A 12590-nucleotide genomic window follows, 5' to 3' on the forward strand; every position below is an offset into this window, starting at 1 on the left:
ACTCACCTGTTTATTATTTTATCACGATTCATATAGCACATTGACTCTTTAGGCATAAGAAAACTGAAAGTTAAATGGGCTGTGCTTCAGCAGGGAATGGTAATTATAAACGAGTTCAGTTTGCTCCCGAGAACCAGGAGGAAACCAGGAGGAGTTGCTATTTCTTGGCTTCTAGCACCTATTTTTGAAGAGCATAAACAAAACATGAGAACACAGCTATTAAAATCACACGGCTTTACTTAGAAGTGAGTTGCACGGCACACTATGGATTACTCAGTTAAAAAAAAACAGCGTGTTCCTGACATTTTGCTAACACGTGGAACAGGCCACTTCCATAAAAAAAAGGAAAGCTACATTAAAAAAAACACAAACCAGAAAAAAGAAAAGGGTCAGCTGTACATGCCTCACTCACAAAACTCCCCACCGTAGTCAGCACTCTTAAGTAGGCATCCCGGTAGCCAAATAACTGCGGTACAGCTTGCCTTTCTCACGCCACAGTTAAAAAAACCCACTAAACTGAACTCAGCCCGGGCTGGCTAACTCCGAGCACCGTGATCATCCGTGTTTGGCATCGCTGCAAGAGGTGGGTTGGTGCTTGCTGCGGTTCTTCTCGGCCATCCCGAGGCTGGCTAACGCAGCCCGGGTCGGAGAGAGGCAGCACCTGAAATGAAATAGAGTAAAAGTTGGCTACTGCGCTTTGGCTGCAATCCAACCAACGCCCCAAAAACCCCATGCTATACTTAAATCACCTCCACATATGCTCGGTAGCGTATAGGAGATAGTTATGTATATTTAGCAATTTAAAAAAAAAAAACACACATAAACCAAACTACTTAAGAGATTGTTATTCTCCTCTAAAGCGCTGGAAATACTTGTCCCCTTTCCAACTCCAGATTTTAAGGCGTGCCGTGGCGTGGGCCATGGGGGAATCAACGGGCTAACAGGGGTAGGAGGGCGGTGAGGGGCCAAAGGTTATCCTGCCGGGCCTAAATTCCTACCGCTAGCTGCTCAGAAGCTGCTAAGAGCCTTCCTGCGCCCATGGACCTGGCCCCTTGCCAGCGCCTGTGACCGGTTTGTACAGACGCGGCTTTATAGGGATTCCCAGTCACAGCGTGGGCGGCTGAGGGACGCGGCAGTAGGCAGCGGCCCCCATTTACGCTGCCACGACTGCCCTCAACCACCCCGCGCCCCTCCACCCCTTTACACGAGCACTCCTGCCGTGCCCTTCTGAACCACGTTTTTGTCTCTGCAGTGTTATTTGAAGGAAGATGTTCAAGAAATCAGCAAACAAGTTTTCTAGCCCATATTTTTACACCTGAATTCACTTGCTTCCCTTCCCCACCATGGCACTGCAAGCAGAATTTTTCTTTGAGGGAAAAAAAAAAAGAGGAAAAACAACCAACCAAACAAAAAATAATACCCCTTTCCCATCTTCCCTCTGCTGTCCGAGTGATTTCGGTAGAGCAGCTGTCTGTGCCGGGCTGCTGCCGTCCCCTCCACCCTGACTGGCAGTGACCTGCCTGCCGGCTCCCTCCGAGGAGCTGCCATCGCTCTCATCACGCTCTTGGGTTTCATCAGCTGGTTGACCGACACACTGCTCTTCCCCTGACATGTTTAAAGGCGATGGGGCATCCATTTTGAGATGGCCCTTGCTTTCTTCTCCTTTTAGGCTTTCCAAACATCAGATTAAAAGAAACAGTAATAAAGCCTACTGTATAGTGCTTGCTAATTTAAGTTTTTATCTTCCTACGCTTCCCTCCATCTCCCCCCGCCACAGAAAGGCTGGTTTGCCCCCCTGCTTACCCACTGAGCAGCCGTCTGCTGCACCCCCTCGTCCTCCGTCCCGTCCTCGCCCCCGCACGGGACCCGCAGCAGCTAGAACGGACTCGTACAGGTGCTCTGCGTGGGTTTCCAGCTCTTCTGACTGTTTTGCAATCAAACCCAGCGTGTCTTTCAGAGCTGGAAAACAAAACATATGATGGGGGTGGTGGTAACATGACAATTCAATGTCTGTAAGAGCAATAAGAGAGTTCCACTCGCCCAGACAGACTTTTGAAGGAAAGCGAGCGTTAGAAATCAATAAGCTGATCTTCATCCCATCCAAGCGGTGATGCAGAGTTTGGAGGGGATGGAAAATGACCTGGGAGACTCCCAGTTAAGAGAGAAGATACAGAAATAGGGGCTCCCAAAGGAAACGTTCGGGACTGTGTAAGAAAGCCCATTCATAATGCAGCACTCGACGCCTGAAGCCCCTTTGGTGACCGCAGATGCAGCTCGCCCGTTAGAAATCCCTTGTGCAGGCTGCACCACGTCACCGCAGTGACTGCCCCACACGTGCCACACCACCAGCCAGGCTGGGCCGTCTCCCCAGATCGGCTGCCGACACCCGTCCCGGGATGCACCGAGTGCAAGCGGGGTGTGTGAATCACCTCCTCCTGCACTGGACAAAAGCATCACCTCCCAGCTGCAGGCTGACGGCGTCCCACAGCCCAGTGGGAGCCGGCCATGCTGCGGTTCAGATAAAAACCTAAGAAGGGAGATTAAAAACCTAACACATAAGGGGCAGAAACACCTCCGTCACCCATGACGGATGGCACAGTGCAAGGCACGGTGCAGCTGAAAATACTCAGGGGTCATCGCTTCAAACCTCCAAGTCACCTCACCTCCAAGTCTCCGGACAGCAACGGGGGCGTAAAACCCTTTCTGTTCCCATACAGCTGCTGAATGGCAAACTCTGCCCACTGCTTCCCCAAACCCCACAGACATATGGGGCCAGGGATTTTGGGGGGCAGGCGCTATGGCCAGCATCACTGGCTCTGTCCATGACCAGCCCTGCTCAAGCGCTCCTCCTCACCTGGCGAATTCGATGCCATGCAGTCGAGGAGAGCTTCTCCCCTCTCCAGCACGCTCTCCGTCAGGCTCCGGTGGTCGGCCACGTCTTTCCTGAACTCCTGGGAAGGGAAGGAGAAGAGGAACGCTGCTTAGAAGGTTTTTTTGGGAGACACAGCTGTGGCAGGTTGCCCGGGGAGCAGTTTCCCCTCAGAAGGTTCCCAGCATTCCCAGATTCGGCTTTGCACACCTGATGCACCCTGCATCACCCACCTGGACCGTGCCAGCGGTGTCTAGCTTTGTGCTGCTGGCTTCCCGCAGCACCAAAGAGGGGTCAGGAAAGCCAGCAGCGATACCTACCACGTAGCGGTGCAGCGACTCCTTCACACTCTCGGCGTTCGGCGAGGCTGGGACCCAGCTGTCGGTGATGTCCGCCACGTTGTACAGCCAGCGAATTAGCTCTTCCAGCTGGCAGCAAAACATCTACTTAACGAAGCACAACAAAAGGGGTTACTTATCTATTTCTGCAACAAAGATACAGCAGGGACAGCAACAGGAGAGCCAGAGGTGTTCCAGACACCTGCTCCCTCCTGCTCTCCCGCTGCGGGGCCGGCGGCATCCGCCTCCTCTCAGCACACAAACATCCCTAAGCTTGGGAAACCAAAGGTCGACAGAAAAAAAAAAAAAAAAGGCAAAAAGCAAATTAAACCCCTAAACGCACCCTAAACGCACCCGAAACCCACTGTGTGGCAAGAATTGAGGGTCACCATAAAATGGCTGCTATGGAGAGGTGTTGGAAGCCAGCGGCACCCAGGCTGAAGGAAGGGGTTTGCCTCCGCCACCTCCCAGCCGCAGAGACACCCTCCTCCTCACTGGAGCCATGCAGTTAATTTGCAGTTGTTTTTCCCCAAGGGATCGTCTCGTTCAATTAAGTGCTTTCATTTATTTTTAAAGTGCCTTGGTAAGGGATTATTTTTGCAAGATGCTGCATGAAACCCAGGGGCCTCCGCTCTCACCGAAACCAGACTCCAGCCCTGCTCCTGCTCCTCGGGAGTTGGAGTTTTGCTATAAAGCTGAGCTGCCTCTCCCTGGCACCACGATTTGGGATGACAGATACACCCTAATGCTGACCCTTTTAAATCAATCAGCAGTTATTCCCATACAAGAGGGGGGAATGAGTTGCACTGGTGTTTGCAGCTGTGTGCATGATAATAATTACTCTCTTGCAAACAGCCCAGCATCACTTCCAAATTCATCCTGGGGCTGGGGAGGAAGATGGAGGAGAAGGCGGGGAGCAAAGCACCAGTGGCAGGATGGCCATGAAGCATCACTCGCCCAAAAAATAAAAATTCACAAGATAATCAGGAAACTCTTCAGAGAAACCCCACCAGTTCTGCCTGGCCTTATTATACCCTTAAGAAGGACCCAGCCCAGGGAAGATGAGTGAGCCTGGGCTGAAGAGCAAGGCCAGCCATGCCGCATTAAATAGCCAGAGCGATGGGGCAGGCAGCGAACGCCAGATTTCACGCTGGTCCAGCCCTGACCACGGCTCTCACATCTTCCCAGTGCTGCAGGACGGACGGGCCGGGGGAAGCCGAGTGCCACGTTTCCACCGAGCCTAGCCTTGTGATGCTGAGCCCCGGAAAAGCGAGATGGGCTCTTGCTCCATCAGAAGAAATTATCTGCTCCGGTGAGCCTCCCTGCATAAATTACTACCAGCTGCCAGGCACCGAACATCATGCAGAAGGGGAAGCCTTAATTAATTGTGCCATAAATACAGGCACGTTTTATGCAAGATATTCCCATAATAAACTTTATTTCTGGTCTCAGCCTACCTTAATGCACTGGGCAAGGGACTCGCTCTGCTGGCTCTTCTTCAGATGCCCCTTGACCCGTGGTTCATTTAGGTACGTCCCATCCAATGTGTCCCTGAGACCGGTCGGTAGATGAAGCCCCCGCAGAGGATCCCTATGGATCTGGCCACACGATTCCGTGTTTTCCCAGCTGGGCTTTCGAGAGCTGCAGTGGTGCCACAGTCCAGCATAAGCCTCAATATTCCCTCTTTTGTCCCTGCCACACGCTTCTCCGAAAGGAGCCAACTCGGACGAAAGGGGCTGCCTGCCGTTGCTGTGACGTGGAAGGTTATGGCGGTCGTGCCTGGGCATCCTTATAGTTAAGGAAAGATCGGACAAAAACTGAGCCAGCCTTTCCAGCTCCTGCAGTCTCGGAGGCAGGGAGAGAAATTCTTCATCACCCTCCCACTCTTTCCTCAGGGGGAGCACCCGTGTTGTAGGTAAAAACCTATCTGCGCTTTTCACCTGCCCTTTGTAGTTTGGAAAGGGGCTCCCTCTGGTACACCAGCTTCTGCCATCCACAGCAGGGAGGCCAAATGAACCCAGCCCAGCTGACTCTGTCGTTACATCCTTAGCAAAACCTCTAGAAGGACGCGAGGAAGCGCTCTTTGCGAAGGACGCTTTTGCAATAGGTAAAGGTTCACAGTACGAGCCAGCTCCTGAGCAGCCTCTTTTTCCAGGCCCCAGGGTGGAGAACCTCTCTGCAGAGGGCACGAACCTCCGACGTCCATTTTCTCCGCTTCCCCGAGCCTGCCCACCTCGGCCATAGATGCTGGTGGACCTCAACGTGCCCTCGGGGGAAAGAGAAAAACTGTCCAAACCTATTCCTGAGTCGTGGAGGAAAGGCTCTGGCATCTTTCCCAGCTTGTATCTTGGCTTCAGCGGATAAGCATAATCCAGCAAGTCCTCGTACTCTTTATTGGGGTTCCAGTGGGGCGAGTGACGGTCCGGAGATGGGGGCAACGAATCTGGTATGGCACAGGCCCAGTAATCGGCTTGGTAGGACGACATCTCTTTGATGCGCTCCTCGGTGGTGCGGTCATCAAGCAGAGGACTGAAGGGCTTGGGCGCCCGCAGCGCCCTGCCTTCTGCCGCACCCCACCGACAGCACAGGTCCCGGCCAGCGGTGGCCACAGGAGAAGGCACGTCCATGCTGGCCAACAAGCTTCGGGACGGCTCTTTGGAGAGGCCATTTTCTTCTAAAGACAGAGTGGAGAAGCTTGATGCGGAGCGGCTCTGCTTGGCGCTCTTGGGGCTGGGGGGGGTTTGGGGCCGCAGGAGCTCTGGGGTGGAGGAAAATGGGGATTGAGCTCCCAGCCTTCGGCTCCGCCAGCCGGCACAGGTGTCGCGGCAGTCACCAGCAAGGATGCTCTCCTCTGCAGAGCTGCGCTGGCTGGGAGGGCTGGACGCCGGCTCCCAACAGTCCGATGCCTTCACCTGCTCGAGGACGGGGGGGGGGGAAGGGAAGGGAGAGAGAGAGAGGCGCATAAAATGAAGCACAGCATCCAGACAAAAGGCTCCTTTGTGCCGGGACATGGAGATAAAAGCCCAGCCCTGGACCCACTGTGAGGAGAGGCTGAGAGGGGAACTCTGTTCTGTCTGCGGGACGGCATGCAGCTGCCCGGAGCGGGGCTTGTTTTTAAGGAAAGGCATCCCGATGGCCTGGGAAGCTGCACGAATCATTCAGCAGCAAGAGGTACTTATTTAAGGAGCCTCGTCCTGAGTGACTTCCCAGCTCCGTGGCAGCAATAGAGAATGGAGGCAACAGCTCAGGTGTTGGAGCCCAAGCCCTTCCCCACCGCACGGCGTAGCACGGGGCTGGGGTGGGCACACTCGGGCTGCAGGAGATGGAAAGCCCTTGCTAGGACAGCCCAGACCAACAAATCCCCACCTCGCCTGGGACCTCCCGGTGACGCAGCAACACCCGTACGTACAACCCTCTCACCTGCTGCTCTTCTGAGGAGAGGAACCGGTGGCTAAAATGACGAGGCACATCATCGCCATTGGCAGCTCTATAAATTAACGTCTCCGTCTCCGAGAGGCTTGCTCTTGCTCTGGGAAATCTGGATGCAGATGCTGAAGACAGTTCTTGACGGTAGCTCGAGCCTCCCTGGGTAACACCAGTAGCCAAGCGACTGCATCCACTCATTGCCTCGCTCTCTGTCCCTTGCGGGCAGGGCTTGGCTTCCTCTGCCCCTAAAAGCTGCCGCAGGCTGTCCGCTAGCTCCGGGTAGTCCGTCTCCACCTCTGCACAGTCCCACCTACCATCGCCCTCGGCCTTCCCGCTCAGTGAGGCTTCAGAAAGTGATTTTCCCACATCTACGGCCATCGGGACAGAACTTCTTCCGCAAGACGATGCCGAGCCTTGGGCTCTCTGAAATACACAACACATGGTGGCAGCAACTCGCCGTCCCCCTCATCTCCAGCCAAGTAAAGAAACGGGGTATGGCTGATAGTGAAGAGCTTAAGCACGTTTGGGTCAGACCCCAAAAACCATAAAATAGCATCTCGGTGTATCAAGTGGGACAGAGGAAAGAGCACACGAGCCTTTGTGTCTGAGCAGTGTTTTCTGGTTTCAAGGACGTGACACACAGGGAAAATCTAATTACAGCTCTGGCCGCTCTAAGAAGAAACCTGTGCTTTATACCTTGCTGGCACGGTGCAACTGTCTCCTGAATCAATGGCCAATCTCACAAACAATTTGTGCACCATGAGGTTACTGAGCCCAAATGAGACATCATTAACTAGGACGTAAAGCACCTGTTAGCGTGGCTGAGCCCTGAAGGCCGTTGGAGTGGAAAGCTGAGTGTTTTTTAAGAGGCAAACTCAAAACCTTGAAATGGAAGCCATCCAGAAGTGAGATGTATATATATAAAAAAATACAGGGGGAGGTAGGAGACTGTAAAACCCAAACCTGGTGCTTAGCTCTGCAGCTTCTACCTCAATTCATGACATTAACTCTTTGTGAAATTAATGGAAATACTTGCTCAAGCGATGACACATTTTCAAGTGTGCTGCACAGCCAAGCCCATTGCACTTTGCTGCAAATCCTTCTAACACGAGATATTTTTCTCAAAGCCTGAGCCCCAGGTGCTCCACGCACGGAGATGCTCCACCACCACCCTCTCGCTGCCCGCGCTGGACTCGGGCGAGGAGCTGCAGCGGGACAACCAACGACCCAAATCAAAGCGACTGAATATAGCACACAAAAGACCTTGTTTTGTGAACACCAGCCACAGCCCGGCGCCTCTGCTTGCATTCACCAAGCTAGCAGGACCCAAAAATACTCTCAACACAAATGACACCTTGTGGGCTCCCCGCAGGGCATCGAAACGAGCGCTGCCAAAATCCCCACACATCGGCTGTGCGCCGCTCGGTCGCAGGCAGGCATCCTCAGAGCCCCGGGAATACCAAAGCCTCTTCCAGCAACTCCAGCCCGAACCAGGGCACTGGCATTAGGAAAACACCAGCAGAGTGGTTTTGCCGGTACTCACCCAGCTATTGCCAGGCTAGCGATGGAGAGGCCAGCCAAGGGAGCATCAACAGCAAACTCAACTTAAAAAGAAATAAAAGAAGAGGAGGAAAGAAAGTATTCCCAAACAATACTTGGAAGCGGGAAACAGGCTGATACTCACACCCTCCATCAACTCTTTTGTCGCGACCTCGTTTTATGATCCACCCCTCCGGCGACGGGGGTTTTCCCACGGGCAGAGCCCATGCACGTGAACAAAGAGCAGCGGGGGGACGCGCCGGGTCTCCAGGGGAGACCGAATCCCCGGCACAACCCGCAGCAGGCACCGCAGCTGCCTTCCCCCTCCCCGAGAGCCTGTGCAACTGCCGGGCAGCTATATTCAGCACGACAGCAGCTGCCGAGAGCGTAAGGCCGGGGCTCTCTCAGCCCTCCATGCAAGCCGTGTCCCTCTGCCGGCACCTGGACTCACCCACTTGATCGCTTAGGTCGCTACCAAATACAACCCTACAGACATCATGTTATCCTAAAATGGACAGTATTGCTCTCTTTTTCCCTCCAAAAAGGTTGTATATCCAAATAAAAAGGCTTGGTAATTGCAATAAACGTCATCGATAAACCTACCCCTGCTAAATTCCCTATATGTTATACAACAACATATCATTAAAATATAGGTAAGCATGTGTGTCTTGTTTAACAGAAGGTAGATTTCTGATGCTAGCAGAAAGAGTAACCCAAACCACTCAGGCAGCCACGTGTGTTTCCCACACAGCGTGTGTGCGATTTCTTCACGTATCCATCACGCAGATTTTTAAGGCCAGAGGTCTGCCGAGCCCCAGGAGGCAGCCCCGTTACCTGCCAGCCTTCACCGACTCCCGTTCAGTCCCTCTGAATTAGTTTTGTTTAGACAGTCAGGCGAGCACGTATTAGCGAACCAAATACCAAATCCAACTTACAAGTGATTTAAATGCCCAGAAAATCCCGAGACATATTTGTTTACCGGCTTTGAAAGCCAGGGCCTTGGCCGCAAGGAGAAACGATGCTCGCTGGTTGGATTCCTCCTCTTCCCACCAAAACCTAACGAGCAAAAAGCCACTGGGGTGACAAATCATAAGGGTACCATATATTAAATTCCAGGATCCATTTCAGAGCCACACAACCTGCTTCAAATTCACCATTTTGGGCACTTTCCTCTGTGACGAGCAGCAGATGATTCAGCAGAGAACGTCACTTATTATCACGACATGAACGGACATCTCACCGGCTCTAATCCCTCCTTGCGCATACCGGCAGCGCTGTACATCCAAAAATGATTCAGTAAATATAAATCTTAACAGAGAGGAGGGCGCTGGACACCCATAGCTTAGGACATAAATGCCTCGACAATAAGTTCTGTTGTTCGGTAGCGATTTTAAAACATATAAAAATAAGAAAAGCTTAACAAGGCATCAAAGCAGACTTTAAAGTTTTAAACTGGATGTGCAGTAATTAATGATCAAGCTCGGTACCTCTTTATTTTTAAGAAGATGCCACATTAAATTCAAAGTGATGTTGAACATCATCAAATCCATCAGATTTAGTGGCTTGAGTCATGTGTCAGTCAGCCCAGTAAAAACAACTATAAAAAACATATATAAGCTTGACCTTAAATCTGAAAAGCATGTGTCAAGCAACATTCAAAAAAAAGATACGTCACAACCCATCTGTTATTTTTGTAACTGTGTGCAGGAGCGCAAAGGTTGAACTATTCTGAACTTTCAAGACTATGTGTTGATCTTATGGACGCAGCACGCAGTGATATACATTTCTATGATGCCATCAGTCTTTAAAAAAAGAGCAAGTGCTGGTTCACAGGTTCATTAAATCTCCAGAAGCTAACTGGAAGCTAAAGAGAAACCAGGAAACCTGCCAATACACACGAGCCAGAGTAGATCTGCTTATTTCAGACTTTGTAAGGATATTCCAAGGGCCACCAGAGATTATGCTGCATTTTCAAAAGTCTCTAACTTAAATTAATTTCAGGGGGGAGCTGGACATCCGACCATACTTGGATGCAAACCAGCTGGGGAAGTCGCACACATCCCGTACGCAGAACGACCAGGCAAAAAGCAGTGTTTCAAAACAGACTGAAAACGCTAATGCCGCTAAGTGCAACTCCCAACTACAAGAGCATCTAGAAAAGAAGGTTTCTCACCATTTTCCAACAAAACTGCAAAAATTCAGAGGTCAGGTGGCGGCGACACATCAAGATTAACCCTCACGACGGGAAGAAGCATGCCCAAATCCTCGGGCAGGACTGACACAGCTCTGAAGAGGGACGTAGGACCACAGCTTTAGGGACGGCGGAGACTTTCCACTGACCTTAAAACCACAGGAAAACAGCCAGAAATCCCGGCTACACCCGAGCCCTCAATTGTCTCACCGGCGACAGGGGCGGCACGGGGACGGTACCTGCAACTGGGTATTTTTTAGATAACAGATGAAGATGGCGGCTGTTTCATTCATTTCAACAGGGCAAGGTCCACGGGGATGTCTCAAGAAAAGCGATCCCTGGACTTTTTCACGCCGCCAGAAGCAAGCCGCCTGCCAAGGAGCCGCGCGAAGCCCAGCAGACAACGAGGGCTCTGTCCCAGCGGGCGACGTCCCCCCGCCCCTGGGTATCGCTTGGCTGGTGGACCAAGGGGGGCAGCTGACACCGACAGAGTTTCTGTCTCCCACCAGCACTGGTTTTGCTGGGGAGGGTTTTTTTTTTGTTGTTTTTGGGGAAAAAAACGACCGCTCTTGCCCTTTAGGCCTGCGGGATCCGAGTTTTGATATTTTTTTGCTCCTCTGCTCGCACGCTTTCTGCCCCAAAAAGCCCTTCCGCAGCTGAAAAAGTGGCAGATTAACCAAGAAAATAAGAAATAAAGGCGATAAAGCCGAGGAGGCGCCGCACCCCGGGGGGGCCCTGAACTGCTGGAGACAGGGATGCAACGCGCCACGGGTAACGGGGCCGGGCTTCCAACGCCAAAGCCGCCCGCTTCCCCCCCCGCTGCCGCCCCCCGGGACCCCCGAGCGGCCACGGCAGCACCCGGAGCTGCCCCTCGGTCCCCCCCCGCCACCCCCGGGGACCGGGACCACCGGGACCGGGACCGGGACCGCCACCGCCACCGCCCCCGGCCCCGGCCCGGCCCGCACCTACCGAGCGGCGGCCGCCGCCGCCCCGGCCGCCCCGCCCCCTGCCCCGCGTCGCAGCCAATGGGAACGGGGGTCGCCACGTCAACAAGGGCGCCCTCGCGGCCCGGCAGCCAATGGGAGCGGAGCGTGGCGCGGCCCTGGCTCCCCCGGGGCTGGGCGGGGGAGCGCCCGCCCCGCTCCCGGCCCCGCTCCCGGCCCCGCTCCCGGCCCCGCTCCCGGCGCCTTGGCCCAGCACGGCCTGGAGCAAATTATCCATCTGCCCCCGGGGACTTGACTTGAGGAGCCCCCCGGGGACTTGAGGGCCCCCCGGGACCGGCGGGCGCTGCCGTTGCTGGAGCAGCATCACCTCCAGTGCCCTTGAGGAGCTGTTGTAACTGTAGGGTGTTTCGCTGTATCCCATATGTTGTCCTTCCTGGGCTAAGCTGTGCCCTGGCAGCCTCTGCTCCTCTCTGGGCTTTACCGCGCTGTTCCTGGGGTGGAAAACCATCCAAGAACGGTATTGCGTGAGCAACGAGTGCACCTGCGATGGCAAATGGATTTTAGCATCCTACAGGCGGAACGCAAAGCCCCTTGCAGCAGGCTGGAGGAGGTCCCGGGGCAAGACCTCCCTCCCTCGCAGCAGAGCGTGTCGGTTGTCAGATCTGGGTCGTGCCCTGCCGTTGGGGCAGCTTTCTGGGTCGAGTCCTCATGCTACACGTTGAAGTGGGCTGCTCTGGGGTTTGTACCCTGCCGGACCCTTCTTTGGTGGATGGAGCAGCCGTATCCCGATGTGTGCCCATGTCCCGTAGAAAGTACAAATCTTTTCCCTTATTTCTGCCCATAGGCTGGTTCTGGTTTTTGTCTGCATCATCTGCTCCTGGAGCTTATCTCTTAGATAATGCTGAGATTTCCTAGAGGTCCGTTATCTGATAGAGCACTTTAACAACGACGTTGCTGCGAGCTTTAGGCCATGAAGGGCCAAAGAGACATCTCAGGTTCGCTCAGCAGGCTGAGGGGAGCAACACAGGTATCCCAAGTCCCTGGCTAGTGCTTTGGTCCGCTGGCCACGCTCCTCAGCCCCGCAGCGTGCTCCTGCTCTGCCACCCTGTGTATTATGGCCCAGATTCCCAGCTGCTATGACCCGGGGTTATTCTACTGACCTCAATGGAACCAGCCCCATTTATCATCCTAGAGGATCTTGCTTTTTCTCACTAGAGAAACAGAGTGGGAGTATCTTTTTCAGGGCTGCTTCAAAAAGCGGAGCTGTAATGCTGTGGTATAAC

At 53.6% G+C, this 12590-nt stretch overlaps 1 protein-coding gene across 1 annotated transcript; it reads right to left on the reverse strand.

Annotated features, from left to right (window-relative positions):
* Positions 1-219: 219 nt before the first annotated feature.
* CEP68 (centrosomal protein 68) lies at positions 220-11349 on the reverse strand. Its single transcript, XM_087774122.1, has 7 exons — positions 11333-11349; positions 6628-7056; positions 4665-6119; positions 3190-3312; positions 2855-2951; positions 1804-1959; positions 220-661 (listed from the first exon to the last, which is right to left on the reverse strand). Exons 2-7 carry the CDS (start codon positions 7009-7011, stop codon positions 630-632), a joined length of 2247 nt encoding a protein of 748 aa, XP_087630248.1. The 5' UTR covers positions 7012-7056; positions 11333-11349; the 3' UTR covers positions 220-629.
* Between the last annotated feature and the right edge of the window lie 1241 nt (positions 11350-12590).

The sequence above is a fragment of the Nipponia nippon genome, unplaced genomic scaffold (genome assembly GCF_047370975.1).
Source record: "Nipponia nippon isolate SJK-2023a ecotype South Korea unplaced genomic scaffold, ASM4737097v1 scaffold_4, whole genome shotgun sequence".
NCBI classification, from domain to species: domain Eukaryota; kingdom Metazoa; phylum Chordata; class Aves; order Pelecaniformes; family Threskiornithidae; genus Nipponia; species Nipponia nippon.